This window comes from Meleagris gallopavo, chromosome 10 (assembly GCF_905368555.1).
Source record: "Meleagris gallopavo chromosome 10, MGAL_WU_HG_1.1, whole genome shotgun sequence".
NCBI classification, from domain to species: domain Eukaryota; kingdom Metazoa; phylum Chordata; class Aves; order Galliformes; family Phasianidae; genus Meleagris; species Meleagris gallopavo.
The window spans coordinates 27,640,788-27,660,573 of NC_139413.1; the positions used below are offsets into that span (position 1 = coordinate 27,640,788).

Consider the following 19,786-nt stretch of genomic DNA (forward strand, 5'->3'; position numbering starts at 1 on the left):
GGTTCTTTATGTGGGGAAAAAAAATAAAGCAGAAAAGAAGTGGAACAGCTGTGTTTCAGTGCAGATATACAATCCCAGATAGATCTCTGCAAGGACAAGGTAATATATTATAGTGCTGTAGCGAAAGAAAAAACTAAACAATGTTGAAAGCATAAATGTGACTTTTCTCTGGGGAGGAGGGGAGCTCATATTTTGGATTATAACCTGAACCAATGGTGCTGCTAGATGATGGATTTGTGAAGTGACAATCAGAGTGTCTCTTGCTTCTTGCCAGATGTGCTGTAGGGCTCTATTTTGGTTTGTGTTGAAGCAAATTCCAAGGAAATGGTGGTGTGCTCTGTTCTCCTCTCTTCCCCTTGCTGTGGATGTTCCTACCTGTGAAGCCGTGTGCCTGGCTGTGTCCTGTCTCACTGTAATGCAGCCGTGGATTTCCCTTCTCCTCCTCTGCTGCACATCAAACACGTCACAGGGAACCAGCAGGTAGACATGGATCTTCTCAGAACGTAGATTGAAATGCGGTGGTGATAGCTGGGATCTGATCAGAGTGCTAACAGATGTCATCCCAGCATGGACAATAACCTTCCTGTTACTAATTGGTGCCCAGCATCTATTCTTGGCTCGAGGGATGAGGTGGAAGGAATCCTCATAAGCAGTGTACAAAACCAAGGTGTGAGTGAGCAGAATGCAGCTTCTGAGCGAAGCAGTGTTTGTTTCTGCTGGAGCTTCTCTATGTGTGATGCTGTTTTCTCTCCCTTCAATAGTAGGCATTGTAGGTATTTTTGTTTTTTAAACTCTGTGAAATTGCCCTATCCAGATAACAAAGTGAGAGATGAGGTTTTAATCCCTCTACTCCAGACCAGGACTAGCCTGGGTTTTCACGAGTGCTTTCATGGCTTTCTTCTTCAGGAGGTGTTTTTCTGTCCGTGTGGAGAAGCCAGTTGCCTTATCTAATCCATCTCTTGCTGCTCTGCATGGGTTACCCTTATTTTCCCATGAAGTTTTGAATACCTGGAAGGTAAAATTGTTGTAGGAGTGTTTTGAGGACCTGTCTTGGTCCTTGCTGGTCCTGTAAATGTTTCCAGCTATTTCCACGCATTGTTTTGTCCTTCTGAAATATTTGTATGCAGATTACGCCATCTAGGTTGACATACTTCAAACTAAGGGAAACAGTCTGCTTTTATCTCACGCGTATCAAAGTGAGCCTTATTTGAATGCAGGAGATTAGGATCTCAGCAATGAAAGCTATCTCATCCAACCAGTTGCTGCTCTTTCACAAAGGCTCGAAGAGTTTGTGAGCCTAACAATCTGCTGCACATGGCTAACTGGGATAGAGGTGGGTCTGGGGGAGCTTGGCACAGCTCTGGTTGAAGCAGGGCCTTTGGCTTCTCTGTCGTACCGTCATAACTTCTGAAATGGTGAGGATTGCTGACTAAAACTGCTGCTTTAACGTCAATGCAGGACTCCAAAACCAGCTTTCTGCTAGCGCTGGGCAGCTCCTCTGCCTTCTCCTATGAAGATTTTATTAGGCAACAGCTGTGGTCGTGCTGCCTGAATATATGCCAGTTTTTCTCTTCAGACAGAGCCTCCGGGACTGCTCGTTAGCTGCCTGCCTGTCTGCGAGAGAGGAGAATGTAAAATTAATACAGGAGGAGGTTGCTGCGATCTGACACGGTGGGAGTGCAGGTGGGCTGGAGCAAGCTAATGGCTGCAATGGGCCTGGGGGGCTTCCAGCAGCTCCCTTCACTGACACAGCTGTCAGGGTTGTGTTTGTGTCAGATTTGTGGGCAGTATTTGGTGAGAATTTTGAGAAATGGACTCTTGCGCCCAAGCTTGAAACTGGAAGGTGTTTATTTATCAGCACAGCATGGATGGAGGATGGTTTTGCTCCTGCAGTGCTGAGTGTGGCATTTCCCGGTTACAGTGCTTGCAGCAGAAGTTTTGGTGCTCTTAGAAACTGTAAAATCTGTTCTTCTGCCCATGTCATTCCATTACACATGCACTGTGAGAGGCTGAAATAAAATGCAGTCAATCTGCAGTAGTGCTGTGCCCGTTCTGTGGTTACTCTCCCTGCCCCTTTCCTGCAACAAAGCTGTTTCACTTGAGAGTAAATAAAACCAGCCTGAAAATGAAAAGTGTTAGCGATGTATCCCAGAAGAAGCAATTTTATTATCATTTTGAAACTTGATGGTAAGAAAAACAGGTATTTCAAACAGATACTGTTGCTGGAGCCCTGTCAAAATGCATTTATTTTCACATGTACTGTTCTGGGAAGGAGTTAGCAAGCAGGAAAGAAGGAATCTTTCTGCCTGTCTGAAACTGTTCAGGAGGCTGTAAAGCAGATCAGAGAATAGGCAACAAACATTTTGGCTACAGGAAAGGTTTTAAAAAAAAAAATAAAAATAGGAACCCAGGTCTCCTTTTCTCACCAGTACTGCTTTACACAGTGGTGCAAGTGCTTCTAGGGGCTTGCAAATAGGATGTATTTCCATTTCAAGTATCTTGTATGCTTCCAGCAAAGTGCAGAGCAACAAGTAAATGAGCAGCAGACTCTAAAAGCGCCCGACTGGCTTTGTGTTGCGTCAGCTCTGCCACTTCCACACGCTGCCAATGACTGTTTCCAGCAGTTGTCCTGCTTGCAGCATGCAGGGTGGTAATTTTGAGATAGCTGAGCGTGACGGTGCCCTGCAGAAGCACAGGGCTGGTGTGGTTTGCTTGTGTCTGTCTGCATGGAGCTGCGCCCTTTGAGGTCCAGAATAATTGTCTGTAAAACTTCCAGGTGTAAAGGCTGGTGAGGATTGTATTCCAGTCTCCAAGAATTCATCTTTTGGAGGCTCGTTCTCGTTTGCTTGGTATGAGAGGTACATGGAGAGGCAGTGGTTGCTTGCCCTGGTTCAGCTATTGGGGTTGAACCTCAGAAGTGAGCACTGAGCAGATCTGGGCACGTGAAGGTAACACGTGAACAGTAACAAACTAGATGGAGAGCTGTTGCTCAGCAGTTTGCATTCATGCAGCAGAAATTGGAGGGTTTGCCTATTAATGTTTAATACCCAAAGAGATGTGCAGGGACCCTTAAGGCTGACAGCAGCAATTTGGTGTTAGCCAGGCTGTCAGTAGGTGTGTCATAATACAAGGGTGGAAAAAACCTGCACTGAACAGCATCTGTGCATCCCACGGGTGCCCTACTTTGCACAGGGGGCGTACAGAGCTCTTCCTAACGACAAAGCACTGTTTTGCTTATGCATCGTTCCCCAAACTGTGAAGTCTTTGTGCTATCTGTTGCTTTCCATGCTCAGTTTGCCTTTGGCAGATGCTTGGCACAGTCCTGCCCTGTGCTCACAAGGGGACGCGTGATGTGAGCAGAGCCTGGAGACCTCGTTGGCTGTTGGATGTTGCAAGGTTGGGTTTTGTTGTTGCTTCGAGCGTTTGTTCCCCACTTCACACTTTCCTGCTCTGCCTTGGTGCCTGGACCAGACTTGCCAAACCCCTGAAGTAATGCTGACTTTGGTAGTTGAGAACTCAGTGGCACATGCTGCAGAAACTGTTCATCTTACATCCTTCAGGTGTTTGGAACTAGAAACACTTGGAAAAAACTCATTCAGGCATTCCTGCCCTGAGTTTCTTCTGTGTATTTGATGGTTGTTTTTTTTTTGTTTTTTTTTTGTATGAATCTCTGTGAGACTAGTACTGAAATTTCCCTTATAAAATTACAGCCTGGAGTAGGGGGCGTGGATTACATCTGAATTTACCTCTTAATACAATTAGATTAAAAATGACCACTTCTCCTTGCAAGTAATAAAGATACAGTGGACCTTTCATGTTACAGTCATTTTATCATTGCTTTGCTGTAGGCTGCATTTTGCACCAGCAGAGCTAAACCAGAAGGAACTCTCATAACATCTGGGGGACCGAGCAAGGAGGATTTTGGAGTACTGCATGGCCAAGAGTTGGGAAGGGCAGGGAGAAAGCACACGGTTACTTTGGGTTTGGACAAAAGGGCCTTAAGACTGATAACACTTCAGGATCCAGCCAGCAAGCCTTCCCAAGTGCTGCAGAGACAGTAATAAAATAAAGCAATAACACAGGGCACCATCTGGAAATTACTCCTTCCTTCATTCTCCCTATTGCTGATCTAATTAAAAAAAAAAAAAGTCCTTGTAATTGTTATATTTTGTCATGTAAATGTGTTGTAGACTTGGATTGTAGAGGCTTTGCTCTGGTGTTCGTGCTGTCAGGCTTTGAACAGCACCTCGGTGTCCTCACTGCTGTAGTTGAATTGAGGAGGAGTTTGCAGCAAGACATCAGCTTTCAGGTGGCTTTCATATGAATAATGGCCTGTGGCTGTGAATAGGTGGAAATTAGATGCAAATAAATGAAAAAATACTGAATTAACATAAGCAACTGTTTGTTTTTTTTTCCCTCAAGAAAATCAGCTTGTCCAATAAATGATGTTTTCTTTAACTTTCTGGCTGCCAAATACTGACAGCAGGGCAGCTGTAACCGTGTTTGACATCCAGGAATACTCATTCTGTGAGCAACATTAATGTGGTTCAGTTCTGTCAATACTCAGAGCGCCATTAATGCCTTTATTTCTCCTCGGTGGCTGAACTTGCTAATGGTGACCCAGAAGTTGATTACAGTTTCATTTCTGTGTGTTCAGACATACATGCAATGGACAGATGAGCGCACAGAAAAGCAAAAGAAAGGGAATGTGTTTGGGTTGCTGAGTTGGAGGCTGTCTCTACACAACCTTACATCTATAATTCAGCTTCCAGATTGCCAGTTGGTTCTGTTAACTCTCTCGGGGAGGGAGAAAGGCATGTGTACAAATTGTCAAATGTTTTTAAGTCAAAAAGCTTTTAGACTTGCAGCTTTCAGTAAAAAAGTGCTTTTTTTTTCTAACGCAGATGCAGGCTTCTCATTGATGTAGCTATTTTTGAATTTGGCTAAAACTTGCTCTAACAAATGCTAGCTTGGATTTACTGAAAACAAGCAATTTGAAGAAGCAGCTGATAGTAAACATTGCAAATTGAGAACTCTTTTGACTGGTCAGTCTTTTTTATGTGCACTGAAGCATCCTCAAAAAATTAAATATGAGTCATTGAGATTTTGTAATTCCAACTGCAAATGACTGCTCAGAAATTCTTGATTCATCTTTGTGAAGATGACTCTGTACACACCATCAGAACGAGGGCTGAGATCAGGGAGTTTGTGTCAGTGGTAACTTCTGGAGGGGAATCACAGCAGAGGTTTACTTAGAACAGATGAGCAGGTTTTATCTCCAGAGGCTCAAAAATAATTTTATTTAGACAAAGTTAAGCAGGTGTTGAGATTTACAGAGGGATTTACATGATTCTCTTGTCTTTTGAAACTCTTTTGGTGATGGAGGGGGCTGCCCAGGGAACGGGGGAATCACTGGAGGTGTTGAAGGAAGGTGTGGATGTGGCACTGATGTTCAGTGGGAAATACTGGTGATGGGTGAGTGGTTGGGCTGGGTGATGCTGCGGGTCTTTTCCAACCTTGGGGATTCTATGATTCTATGAAGCAGAAATTGTTTTAATCACGTTCATTTATCAGGAGCAGCATAAGCACTTGCTTATGGCTTGTAAATGTTTTGTGAAAAAGCAGCTTATAAGAATATTTACGGAAGCACTGAAAAATAGTAGTTGCCTCAGCCGTTGTCTTAATGCCAATGATGTGTGCACACAGTGAGGCCTTTTTGATCTTCATGATGGGTACAGCCCAACTGGCAATGACGTCAGGTCATTCCACCGTTACCCATTCCTAAAGTTGTTTTGTGTTTCTTTAAGAAGTCGATTCCTTCCCATTTAACTTCGATTCTTAGCATGGAAGTCTGCTCCCAAGTTCTGTTGTCTGCTCCGTTCCTCCCGCCCTGGCGGTGTTGTGCAATGTTGACCATAAATTGCAAGACTGTGTGGCTGTGCAGGATCCCAGCACTGTGCCTCTAGGCTTGTAGCAACCTCCTGTAGGGCTTCCCTGTGTTTTTACATTGGAAGACTTCAATCTGATGGCAGTCAATTCCAGATTTTTGTCCCATGCCTTATAGCTGGGATGGTGCCGTTCTGAGTCTCCTCTGCTGTAATCAACATCGACAGCAGCTCAAAGTAGAGGAAGAAAGCAACGCTATCTTTAAAATAAGTAAATAAATAAAAATCTAAGGTGTTCCTAATCATCCTGAAAGCTGCTTTCATTCTCTTCTTTCCTCTTTCCTTGGCTTTGCAGCTTCTTGCATTGTGACCTTGCTGGCACGTTCTCCTGTATTCCTCACTGACGCCATTGGCAGTGCTGGAAGCTCAGCCTGCTCAGACATGGCGTTGAATATGGCAGAAGATGGGGGTGATAAATGTACGACCAGGTTGGGTATTGCTACAGTCCCTTAAAAACTTGAACTTACGCTAACCACGAGGATGGAAACCTCTGCCACAGTGTGCAGTGGTGGGTGCGTAGTGATGGTAAAACACTGCAGCTGGAAGATGGGTGGTTGGTGGGATGTATGTTTTCCTGCATCTCCAGGGCAACATTTACAAATTTCAGCAACTAATTTATAGCATTTGTTTTCAAATATGGAAGTAATTCAGGTACTTTTCATCTCAGCATTGCTCATCAGTACATCAGAGAAGTGTATACTCTGATTTTTACCTTTCTTTTCATCATCTCTTGCTACCAAGTGTTTGAAAGATAAGTGCTTTTGTAATAACTTCAGCAAAAATATCCTTTTTAAAAGGCCAGAACATTTATTTTCAGTTATTAAATACTGTAGACTATTCCACTTGGAGTGACAAAGTTGATTTCATGGTGTGCTTTTATTTTCTTTGCTTAAGATATTAATGCTGGTTTGCAGATATTCACACAATTACTGGGAACTCTAATCTGCTGCTTTTGTTTTCTGAGTTATTTTCCATAAGCCTTTTGTGCTATGTAGTCTTCTTTCCTTGCAGTACGATTGATGTTAGTGGCTGTTTTGACAAGAAAAGCAAACTGACTCGTTTTTTTTTGTTTTGAAGCCCTGCTTAAGCCCTAACAAAATGTCAGGGAGCTGTAGAAACCAATATAATAGCTATGAAAACTCATCATGAAATGTTGAATCATGGAATCTGTTTAACTGAAATAATTACCCCTCCATGGATAGCATGGACCTGAATGCTGTTCAACAAACTTAAGCTTCCTAATGCTCTTTTTAGTGCAGAAATGGATGCAGGGACAATATGCTGTATGTCTGCTTTGGGGAGACCCAGCACAGAAGTGGAAAAGAGATGTGCCAAAGAGCCATCCCTCTCCTTTTTCTATTAGGCAGACTTTATAGTGAAAACAAAATGAAGCCACTAAAGGGCATAATATGAGCCCTGGGCCTGGCCAGAGAGCAGATCCTCAGCTCCACACCGTCCCACTTCCCTGTGGTTCCGTTGGTGGCATCGTTCTGTTCCATCTTCTGCCTGTCTGTGGTCCCAGCCCTGGTGTCCTGCTTGCAGCCTGCTCAGCATCTGAAACAATGAGGATGTAAGGTAAAGGACCGTGCTTTGCAAACCATCTGGTACTTTGTGCTCCCAAAGGCTGGGCGTAGAAATTCTCATGGGGTGGCTTGGCATGAGATTTGGCTCCAGTGAGATTGTGCCACAAAAGACTGAGGCAAGTCCTCCTCTTCTTCGGCACTTTCCCTCATTAAATATTGAGCTTTCTCTCCCATTTCTGGGTTGGAATCTGCTCTGCTCTTGATTAACACTGGAGTTTTTGTTTGTTGTTCTTTTTTCTTCCCTCCTCCCCCCTTTCATGTAAATGATGCCTTGCTTTTTTACTTGCTTTTTTTTTTTCTTTTTTAATTAGAAGAATAAATGCTTGCATTCATGCACATATTGCTTTGAAGTGCTGCAGGAATTCAATTCATGAGCCTCTCCTTGGTCTCAATTTTTAATTTTTCTGTGAGCAGATAACATCTAACAGCTCTGCTCTTTCCCAAAGATTGTATTTGTTTTCTGCAAGTTGCTCGACCTCCTCCTGTGCTCTGAGATAAGTTAAACACAAGGAAGAATGGTGAACCCTGGGCACTGCTGCAAGGTTTTGTTCCATGCAGCAGTGACTCATGTTTGACTGCAGCTGTGAAAGGAGAGAGGAGTGGTCCTGGGGACCACTGGATTGCTGGGATTCCCTGGGAAACCCTCAGATCAACCATCTTCCTTTGCATCTGTGCATTGTTTGCGGGGCTGCAGTACACAGCGTTTATTTCTGTTATAGGTCTGTTCTGTCTTGTTGGTAATGTCTGATGGCCTTCTGGTTCATGAAACTCATGGAGCGAAACTGTCAGATGAAGGGTCTGTTAATGACCTTACACCCTGAGCTCATTCCATCCTTGTTTTGGAAACAAGAGAAGAAGTAGAGTTTCCCAGTGCTACCTGATGGGTAGTTCTGTTTGCACGAGCTCTTAAGAAAACTGAAAATTGTTTCCTGAGGCTGGCAGAGAGGATGGGGGGGATTTCAGACGCCAAGGTCAGAGAGCGAAAACTAAACCAAGCCTTTTCTGCTTTTGTAAAGTCTGGTGATTTATCCACATCTGTTTATTTTGTGGTCCCGGCTGTAGGATTGGCACCATGTGTGGCTGAGCTGGGCTGGGGCACGGTGTGCAGCATGGCTGCAGCTGCCCAGGACGTGGCTGGTTGGGACTTTGGATCTGCATGGCTGGAGGTACCAACACAGTGTTCTCCAATCAAACCAAGCATAACGAGCGCTGCCTCTCCCTGCACGCAGGCCTGGCTGCCTCTGCCCCAAACGCTGTTTCCACTGTCCGTTTTTAGGTGAATGCCTGTATTTCTACGTCTGTTTTGCTGTCCCAGCCGTGACATAAACTGGGTAATATTGGATTGAGAAGTATTTCCAAAGGCTCCATTTATAAGTGGGATATCGACCCTAGCTTGTGCAGTAATTCTGTCTTTCTAACCTGTAAAATCTGTTAACGTTAAGCTAGAAGGTTTTTTTTTTTTTTAAATGTATTTGCTGTCCTGCACATCTTTGCCAGGAACACCTTTGGCTGCTGACTCAGACAGCAGATGACTTTCAGACAGTCAGTTTTAAGTTGCTACCAATAAATTACTTTTCTCTTGGCAAAGGTGTAAGTGCCTTGCTTGGGAACTGACTACAGAACGCATTTTAAAGTTGTAAAGCTCATCTCTTTCAGAACGCAGGCGATATGGGGGCTCTGATCAGCAGCACTGCAGCAGTGGTCACAGGGGCAGACTGTTATCAGGGTGTTGGCTCTGTGTGCTGATGGCTCTTGCTGAGAGATCCTGAAAAATGGTACTCTCGGACATATAAAGCAAACAGTTCTGTAATTATGTTAGCATCAGCCCATTCATTTTATGCACGGAAGTTCAGTGTGATGATTTATGATCTATAAATTCCTATGTTTAAGCTTGTCGGTTTGGGATTTTTTTCCTGATTCAAGTAGATCTTTTTAGTATGTTTCTCTAGCCTTAATGTTTCTGTACTGCAGCATTTGTCCAAACAAAACCAAACGGCTTCTGCCTTGATTGTGTTAAATGGATCAGTGAAAAAATCAGTGTGCTTTCAGGGTTCCCCTTTCCTTCCTCCCTCCCTTATTTATTTTATTTTTTTTTTCCTTTTGACTTCACTGTACAATCACACAATCCTGGCTGGAATGTTATACATAAATGGATACATGTTCTGTATGCTGAATTCATGACCAAATTGGACAAGCATGATAATTGTACTAAAATGATACTCAACTCTTTTGGCTATAGGATTGCATGTTTACATCTATCAGTCTGCTGCTTAAATGTTTCACTATTTTCAGTTAGTCATTTTCACATGAGCTTAAACAGAAACCAGAAAATGAAACCCAGAATTCTCCCCACTGAAAGAGGTTTCAGTTTAATTTTGTTCCTGGCAAATGCTGGAGTTTGTTCCCCTGGGAGGAAGGTGGTTCTGGGTGAGCGGGACTGGCTCTGGCAGGGAGGATGACAAACTGGAACTGTGTTTTATAATTCTGATGTAGTGGCCTAGAGGTAATTCAGTACTGTTATTTGAGCGATGGGCACAGCATCCAGCCAAATTCCAAATACTGCCTAAGAAGGAACAGATCTCTTCAAAGACGAGTGAGAGACGCCAAGGAGATATTTCTGTCGACTTAGGAGCGCTGACAAGATGCAGTGAATTGGGAAATGCACATTAATCAGAAAGGACTCAAACGAAGCTGCTGAGTGCCGTTGTTTGTTGTTTTTACCTGCAGAGCAATCCTTAGAACTGTGTTCCACTTTGATGCCCTGTGTGTGCAGCTCAGGGATGTGAGATGGGGACCTGCTTGCCAGTGTTGGTGTTGGCCCATCTCCGCCTGCATGGATGGATGGCACCTGGGCAGGAGCAGATAGCACTACCTGAGCACTTTGCCTTCTGCAGAACTCATCCTGGGGATCGTTCAGATTTCTTCTGGCCACTAATGCCGACCAAGAGAGCAGTTCCTGTCCTTTTCAGTTGTTGTATCTCTCCCTGAGGTGGCTGCAAGGCACACTGCCATTCAGCAACAGAGTGATGACAGAGATGTGATTGCTGTCAGTCTTCTTAAGCACTTGGGCAGCAAAATTGGACACTGGGATTCAACATCTTACTGTATTTGTTTTGCTTCGAGTTGCTCTGATAACTTCAACTGCATTTGATTATAGACCATTAACCTGTTCTAAATATACTGGAAATATGAAGAAATCCATATCGATATATTTCACATTCTAAAAGCTATAATGAGGGTTAAACGTAGGGAGAAAAAGAGTCGATCTTGTTGAGAAGACCATCTGCTTTGTATTTTCAGGTCGAGTAGCATAACTTTTCTTTTTCTGAAATACTGTGATAGACATTGCCACGAGTATAACTTTAGTCAAGTTACATTGGATAAATGTAAAATCTTTTTAACATGTGGAACTGATTTTCCTGGGGTCTTTTCCCCTCTTACTCTTTTCCTCCCTCTTCTCTGGTCCCTTGAAAAAGAAGAGGGAAAAACTCTACTGGTGCTTGATTGCATTTTTGGCAGTTACTCAGTTTTCCATAGTTTTCTCTCATTGTAAACGCCTGGAGTTTTCCAAGGAAACATGTTTCTAAGAACTATGCTCAGTTTGACTGTTTCCCAGCAGTGCTGTACGTACTCGCCACCTCCAGTTCTGAATCCAACTCTTCAAACTATGCAAAATGCTGTTACCTCCCACGGGCTATAAGTAGTAGATAAATGATAAATGATAAATGCTGTCTGTGATGCTTTCTATCCTCAGAATTGTGATCAAAGCTGAATACTGCTTCTTCTGTTGACCGATGCATGATTCATGCATGAGTTTTGCTCCAATGCTGGCTGTGGAGCAAGGAGGTACAGTGGGCTGGCAGCGTTGGTGGAAGATGGTGGTAGCTTGGTTTGTAAATAGAGAGTTGGTGAAAGTGTGTTTCATTAAGGTAAGAAAACTGGGAAGGTGATGCATCTGCAAATGCTTGCAGACTTGTGTCGTGAATGCCAGGAAGTTCTGTGCTCAGTTTGCTTATGGAAAGGCTGTGTTTGATCTTCTGAGCTTTTTCATGAAAGAAATGTGAATTTCTTCCACATATTCCACACATTCCAAGTAGTCTTCTGTAAAACTGACACAAAATGTACAAAATCATTTAAATGAGGCTGCCAAAGGATGGTGATGCGTTTTAACAACACTCCAGCAAGGAGGACCAGAAAGTGTAGAATGATTTGCCTACTGGCAACATTCAGAGTCTCCCTGAGCAAACTGCAGATGATGGCGCACTGAGCAAGTGTGATGTGAACAGGAGTGGGTTTCCATATGGTGTCCAAATGCCATTCGTTGTCAGATAGGGACCCCTGGATGCCTGAACCCCTGGTTCAACCAGGTGTACCTTGTCACAATTTTGCAATCATTTACCATATCAATTGCCTGAAGTGTTGTCTGAAACCTAATGTGGATGTTTGGGAGAGCAAGCAGAGGTTGCAGGTAGTTGGAGGATAAGGACCCTGAGGTCTCAGCATCTGGCTGGGCCTGGAGTGCCTGCTGCATGACGGGGCTGGAGCAGAGCACTTTGGCACTGGCTGTACATAGGGCTCACTGCATCTGCTCTGGGAGAGATTACCTCTCGTTTTTTCACTTGCACAGAACCGTTTTTGCAGGATGGTAACCTGGTGATGGCCTTTGTCAGACTCTGAAGGAAGATGAGCGTTCTGACGTCTGAGGTCAAAGCCAGATGCTCTGCTTACTTTCCTGCTGTATGCTGGATGATGAATCAAAATGCAGCTTCCAAGGTAGTTACTGGCCTGTCCTGAGCAGTGCTGTGAAGGTTTCTTTTATGGGCATTGCACTATTGCATTCTACTCCTCTTCTTTGCCATTGGTTTCCTCAAAGCAAGAGAGCTGGTGGCCACCAGGCAGTGGTGTAAGGTTTCAAATATCCCTCTGGTGTTTGACACTGAATGCCAGGACATGCAAGATGAATAAGAGACACATCAAATAAGGGTTACCCTACATGTTTTCCTCTTAAAGGCAGGAATCAAACTTTGCTTGAATCCCACCTGTTTACACATGAATAAGCGTTTCACCAGAGTTATTGGTGATCAGAACCAAAACTTGTTTAAGTTATGGCTCCTTTTTATCTGCCAGTCAAAATCAAGACCTGGAGATGACTGCAGGTGTGTTGTGGTTGTTTAACCTATGAATCCTAGGCTGTTGTGGGATCCAGTTACTGAGCAGCAATGAAGACACTGCAGTGAATCCCTGCAGAACTGCCTCCCATTAGGCGTGTGTAGGTGTGGAGGGACACACAGTTCACTGCAGCTAGACAGGGCTCTGGGGGAGCTGCTGGAAAGGGATTGGGAAGGTGGTCTGAGGGCAACAACAAAGGAAACTGGTACAGGAAGTTCTGAGTAGATGGCAGTAGATGGACTGGGCCAGCAGAATTCCCAGGCCACATGGGGCTGTACATGTCCTTATTTTTTATTTCCGGATGCTGCTCTGCTTGTGGAGCCCTGGTTTCAGGGAGAACACCAACCCCCGCTCAGCTCTGAGCTCTGTGTCTCGTTCCTTCATCTTCCTGTCTAAGAAGGACTCCGGTTCTGCTCGACAAGCAGTGTAGCAGAAGAGCTACCCTTTGGTTAAACCCTTCCTGCAGACTTATTCTTGTCGGAAAGCCACCCAAAGAGAAAGGCATTGGCAGTACAACATGGGGAGGTTCTTTTGGGATGCTGAGCTGGGCTGGACAGGGGCTGTAATGCTGTGCTGCTGGCAGCATTGCTTTCGTTTGAGTTTCCCTTTTGCTAAGTGTAAATATATATCTAATATATATATATGTATATATACACACAAGAAAATTTTATATATATATGTACACATATATGTGAAATTTTATATATATGTATAATTTCTTAGAGGAAAACACAAAGCATGTCCTTGATCTCGTGGGATCCCACTATTTAATGTTTCTCAGTTTTAGAAAATGGTAACAAAACAGAATGTGATACGGCTTCAGACACTACAAAAACAAACTCCAGAAAGAAGCCACAGGTTTCCCTCATAACAATCCAACTCTGTGAGTTTCACCATAAAAAGGATTTGCTATATATTTGTTTGCTCACTTTAAAACGTTAACCTTTAAAATAAGAAACAGACCCTGGTTAGTTGCTACTTGAAGTTAAGAAGTACTGCAGTCCTGCTGAGTTAATACAGCTTCAATTTGACACGTGCACATTTTGCTACTGCTGTTCTGTATCCTTTTTAATATGGTTCTTTTTCATCCTATTGTGATCTAAGAAGGATGGATAGCAGCAGTCTATGTCCATAATCTGCCTAAATATTTTTTCTTTAATACATCCTTTAGTATTAGAGACTAAAGCAGCTTCAAAATATTTACAGCTCAGTGAATATTTTATTAATCTTGTATTTGCTTTTCTTGATGCTCTTGGCCTGTAACATTTTGTATGCGTTGGTAGGGAAATGGATTTGTATCTCGTCTGACAATAATGACATGGCTGCTGCTCTCAGAGCAGCTGGTGGTTATGTTTGATTGGGGATCTAGGAGGCCTGATTTGGGGGTGGTTGTCTTTTTGTTTATTTGATGCAGTGCTGACAGTCGAGTTGTGGCCTTTTGAAGTGCTTTCTGTTGCAGTGCCTTGCTGCTGGGTTTGTTTCAATTTCAGGGAACTAAGGGAACAAGTCAGTTACTACTTTGCTTTTTATGCTAAGCTTACTTTGGAGACATCTCCCAAATGCAAAACTCACTGCTTCCAGCATCAAACTGGGAATAAGAATGCCTAAAGCCCTGTTTCAGTGCACCACTGAGCCAAACCTGAGCTGCCCCTTATCTCAGAGGCTCAGTAGGAAACCTGACCACTCTCTGGAAGAAGACCCCGACTGCGGATGTGCTCCCATTCATCACTGTCAGATGCACCTGTGGAAGGCATCGTAATAGCAGCATCCCAAATCTTCCTCTCCCAAGGGTCCCCACACAGATCCTGCCCTTGGAAGCTCTCGTTGTGCTCTGATTTATCTTGCTTATCAAACACTTGTCCCGCTGTGTAAAGCTGTAAGTGAGCAGCTGATGGCACTAAGAAGCGCTTGGTTACAGTCAAAGTCGTTAAAGTTGATATGTGGATGCCACAGAGGAATATTTTCTGGGAAGTTGCAAGTAATTTGAACCAGACAGGTAATTAAAGATCTTAGGGAAGCAAGAGTCTCTAATGTGCTGAAATGTGCATTTGTAAGACAAAACCTGGTTTTCTTAGGACTCCATCCAGGCTGTGGTCAACCTCAGCAGCTGATGGGAACGCATTGTGCAGCTCTCCTGATTTCTTGCACGTCCTGGTGCCTCCGATCTGGAGCTGTTGCTGGTCACTGGAAGTCCTGCAGCAGTCCCTGCAGATAGCAAGGCTGATTTTTTTTTTTCCCCAGGGTTCTGTGTGTAGCTGGCACATGAGTGCTGTGCTCAGTGCAGAAAGAAGAGGATGAAGAGCAGCTCAAGCAGCAATATGAAAGCAGCAGGCAAAGCAGTGAGCCAGCAGATGAACATGAGCTCCCTCTGAGCATCTCAGACACTGAAGCGATGTGGAAAAAAAACCTCTGCTTTCACTGACTTTCCAATATTGTAAATTAAGCAGAGCCAAATCTGGAATGACACACTGCTTCTAAAGCTTTCTTTAAGAACAAAGTATGGAAAATGCAAATTATTTCAAACTTATGTAGGTTTTGGAGAAGTTTTCAGTTTTGTTTGCTTCTTATCACTGTACTTGGAGTCTTAATGCTTTGTGATGGGAATGGCTGGAGTGAGTGTGGCAAAGCTGGCTTGCCATGCTGGGCAAGCTGGGGTGGCACCGAGGTGTCGCAAAATGATGGGTTTTACACCATTTTGCAATTTAATTCAGCGTTTGGATTGGAAAACCAAAGTTGCTTTGTTTTTATTTGTATTAGTTTTTAAAGTGAAAAGAGTTTACAAAAATGTGCTTGAGGAAATGGATGGAGCTGTGGGGGCCTCGGGATGGAGCTGTGGGGGCCTCGGGATGGAGCTGTGGGGGAGGCCGGGATGGAGCTGTGAGGGCCGACATGAGGCTCCTTCACAGCCTCCTCTGGGCTGAACAAACCAAAAGTCCTCAGCTCCTCCTCACATGTGTTGCCCTGCAGAGCATTCCCCATGCTCGTGGCCCTGCTTTGGGTCAGCTTCATGCTGAGGACAGAAAGCCCCGTTGGCGGTAACTGACAGACTGCTTCCTCCTCGCCCCTTTTGATGTCTGCAGACTAAATGCTGTGCAGAGAGAAAAATTCAATTCATTTGAAACATTTTGCATCAAAATGACATGCTTTAATGTATTTTCTTCTGATGTTTAAATTATCTTTTCATCTCATGAGGAGTAAAAAAAAAAAAAAAAAAAAAAAAACCAAACATGTTCATAGTTACTGTGCCCAAGTAGAACTTAAAACAGAGCTCTGGAAGAAAAGGAAGTCTCAGTATACAGGCAGCTTTCAAGAGTAGATGCCTTTCCTATCCTCCCACCCCCCCTTGGCTCTCTGAGACTTGTAAACCGAGGAGATTTATTGCTGCCCTTCCACATGCAGGTTTGGAATTAAGAGTTCAAATTTCTGAAATTCCTGCAGTCCTCAGGAGGGAGAGGGATAAGGGAAAGCAGTGATGGTAAATGCAGCAGAGCACAGCAGAGGGTTCTGCAGGCTGTCTCTGCCAGCTGAGGCTGTGTGCGGCCCTTGCTGGGAGGAAATCAGCTAAACCTGCATCAAGAAAACTCTTGGAGTTGCTGACCAATGATTACCACTGTGTTTGGAGGACATTTAGACTTCTTTAGTAATTACAGTTATTGGTAGTTGTTTGGAGAGCTAATTCTTGGCTATTTCAGCACTAGCACATGAAGGAAGGGCTCAGTGCGGCCTTTACAAATCGCTGTCTCTGTGAGATGTGGCCGTACTGCAGGCCTTCCTGCTGGGGTATTTGACTCTGTGCAGATAAACGTGGCGTCCATTCTGTCAGCAAAATCCCAGCTCACTTGCAGGCTGGTACAGGAAAATCCCTTTGATTTATTTTAAAATTTTGTTTATTCCCTCTTTATTCTCGTATATTGTTCTAAATAGCTCCTCCTTCTTAGTAAATTAACAAATGTTTTGGAAAAGAAACAACTGTTATGTTTTTGCCTTCAAACACAAGAACAGATGCTCCAGAAGTGAACAGATCCAGAAGCAGATATAGATGAACTTGATATCCCTTAGCACACCTCACATTAGAGATTCCTAGGTGAAGTGGTCCGTTTCTGACAAATTTCCTCACGTGTGCCTTTTGAAAATGCTTTAACTTGACTTTTGAGACAAAATATCTCTTACACATCCTTTCTGATTTTTCTTGCAGAGGATATTCAACTCCTTCATGTACACAGAGAAAATATCGAATGGAGAAAGCGAAGTTCAGCAGGTAAGTCCGACCTCCTGCCTGCCTGCTGCTGCTCAGTGGCATGCTGATGAAAGCACTGGTTTGTTTTGCAAAGACAGAGTTAGCAACTACAGTTCTATCTGGATTTATTGTAGCCATTTTTCTAACGTATGGCACATAGGATAGTAAACAGAATAGAGTGTAAATGGAAGTGCATTGTGTGAGCTGACTGTGTATTTGACTGTTTTCTGTTGTCTTGAAAAGGCTGTCCATCTGCTTTGTGTGGGTCCTTCCCCAAGAAACAAAGGAGCGAAGGCAGAGCTGGGGCCCTCATGTAGCATCTCACATTAATTGACTCTTTTTCATGTTGGAAGGCTCTCTATTAAAATTGTCTTCCTTCAAGCTAAAAGCACTAATATTGTTTGTAAATGTGGAAATGGTATCAGTTGCTACGTGTAAATATGGGACAACTACAGCCTCGTGCATAACAATTGTGGTTTAGGGTTTTGGGTTTTTTTTGTGGTTGTTTTATGATCCTTGTATGAGATCAGATTTGAAAAAGTGAGGAAAATGCTCTTCAATTTAATATTGAAGTGATATATCCTTTAACATGTGAGCTGTTTCCACTTTAACGCATGTATGTGTTTGGAAGAATAATTGTGGATAAATGTTAAAATAAATAAATAAATAAATAAAAAATTCACTCTGAGAGTGGTGAGGCACTGGAACAGGTTGCCCAAGGAGGCTGTGGATGCCCCATCCCTGCAGGCATTCAAGGCCAGGCTGGATGTGGCTCTGGGCAGCCTGGGCTGCTGGTTGGTGACCTGCACATAGCAGGGGGTTGGAACTGGATGAGCACTGTGGGCCTTTGCAACCCAGGCCATTCTGTGATTCTGTGTTAAAGGCAGATCAGATAGATGTAATTTCCATTAAGGTGCCAATTCTGTATTCTCACAGTTGCACCTTCATGCAGAGAACAGTGAGTTTTGGTAGCGGTGACAGGCACAGCAGAGAACTGGCTTTTCCTTCGCATTTAAGCACAGACCCATTTGTGCAACCTTCTGCAAGTAACCTGACCTTCCTAGCCCCCATCAAACCAGTTTTAATGTTCGGTACAAACAAAAGTGCCTCAGAGTGGAGTTTTCCCTGCGGAAAAGGGAATTGCTCTCTCACAGCAAGGGTAGTCCAGTGTGCACGCGAGCTGCTCTTGTGCATTTCCGAGAGAGTATCATGTGTGCATATGTGCATTAAAAAGAGTCATCCAGCAGCAGCGAGTTTATGCTTGCTGTAAAATAGTAAATCTATCAGGCATTCTTTTTTTTTTTTTTTTTCTTTTTTTTTTCTCCCCAAGGAAAGATAAAGCAGAAGTGGATCAAATGGGATTTAAATGTATGGGCAATGCATTTAAGCTTTGGCTGAGTTTGAACTGGGGAGCAGAGCTCAGATCCTCTTCTCTTTCAGAACAAACATGGTGGCTTTTGATAGGATTACGATCCATGTGGGAACTGAGTTAATCTGCCAAAAATGGAATAGTGCAAGAAAAGTTCTAGCAACTCTGGGCTTCTGCTAGACAAAACCCTAGAATTTGGTGCAAAAATATTATCCTGTACTGGCACTAATCTGAGGTGTGTAATAATGCTATCCGATAACTTTGAAAATGGAAGATCCTGTGATTAATGATGTGGGATTTAAGTTGGACTGTGGGATTGACGTCAGATGTATTTTAATGTGAATCTCTTGTGTGGGTTATCAGAAGAATGGTAAGGTTTGTGTTTAAGGAAGGTTGCTTGCACGTCACCTTTGGTGCTGCTTCAGTCCGTCCGTGTCAGACTTCTGTTTGGTGAGATACAGATATGTGTGGGAAACAACAGAAGAAACAAGAGTGAAGCATTAATTCTAGTAAATTACCCTAATTCTGGTATGAACAATTGCTTGACCCTGCGGATAATAGCATCTCAACCCCTCCAACAGATGCTGTGCTTTGCAGGAGTTTTTCCTAGCGGCAGTCAGTCAGGGGACAGTTATGTGAATCCATCCTCTGTTTGCAATTTAGCTGTAGAAGTGGAACTAAATAAAAGATTAGATAAGCTGTTCTCACCCCAAACTGAGTGGAAGGTGTACAGGTTTTTTTAATGCCTGAATTTGAATCCTGTGCAAGAAGTTTGCTGCTTGAAAAAGCACTGCCCTATTGCTTCTGCCAATAGCTGCTGCACGTAGAGCCCAGGTTGGGTGCACGCAGGCAGGGAGGCTTCAGACAGCAGAGAGGAGCTGTGCTGAGTGGATGTCAGAGCCCAGGCACTGCAGTGAGGCTCCTTGCACAGGTGTGCATGCTTCTACAGAGCGAGAACCATCGCATGGCTATTGAAATGTGCCTGAAAGCAACCTGACATTGGAACAGAAGGGCTCGCTGGCTTTGATTCAGTGATAGGGTTTTCACAAGTATTTCTGGGTGGTCTGCACACCACAAAAGGGCCATGTGGGCTAGATTATATGTATCAGATGGCTCTTTAGAGCCAAAAGCGTTTTTTTGGGAAACCAAGAAACCGAATTAAAACTTCTTTGAAGTCTTGACTATAGATTCTCTGCTTAGAGAAAGATCCTGCTTGTTTCCCAGTCACAGATGTACACACTGGCTTTAAGGAGATGGAAATAACTGTCCAAACACTGAAGGTAGTGAGATGAATTCTGAGCTGTCAGAGGAGAAAAACGAGGCCCTGGTGAAGGATAATTACTGCAGTTAAAAGCTCAACAGTGAAGTGGATAGCAAAATAATTGAGCACTTCTGTTTCATTAATAACTAGGTCTTTCTAGCTCTAATGAATCATAAGCAATGTAGCTGGAGGTTTATGAGTAAGCGTTGTACGTTGAATAGA

The 19,786-nt window shown here is 43.6% G+C and overlaps 1 protein-coding gene across 2 annotated transcripts in view; it reads left to right on the forward strand.

Annotated features, from left to right (window-relative positions):
- The window catches only part of CACHD1 (cache domain containing 1), a 92,387-nt gene that overhangs the window by 13,439 nt on the left and 59,162 nt on the right, over positions 1-19,786 (forward strand). For both annotated transcript variants that reach the window (XR_014885304.1, XM_085231947.1), the window contains exon 2: positions 16,893-16,955. Coding sequence is in view for 1 of the 2 variants with exons in the window: in XM_085231947.1 (XP_085088073.1) it covers positions 16,893-16,955 (63 nt within the window). In the remaining variant the exon portion in view is untranslated. The remainder of the gene's footprint in view (positions 1-16,892; positions 16,956-19,786) is intronic.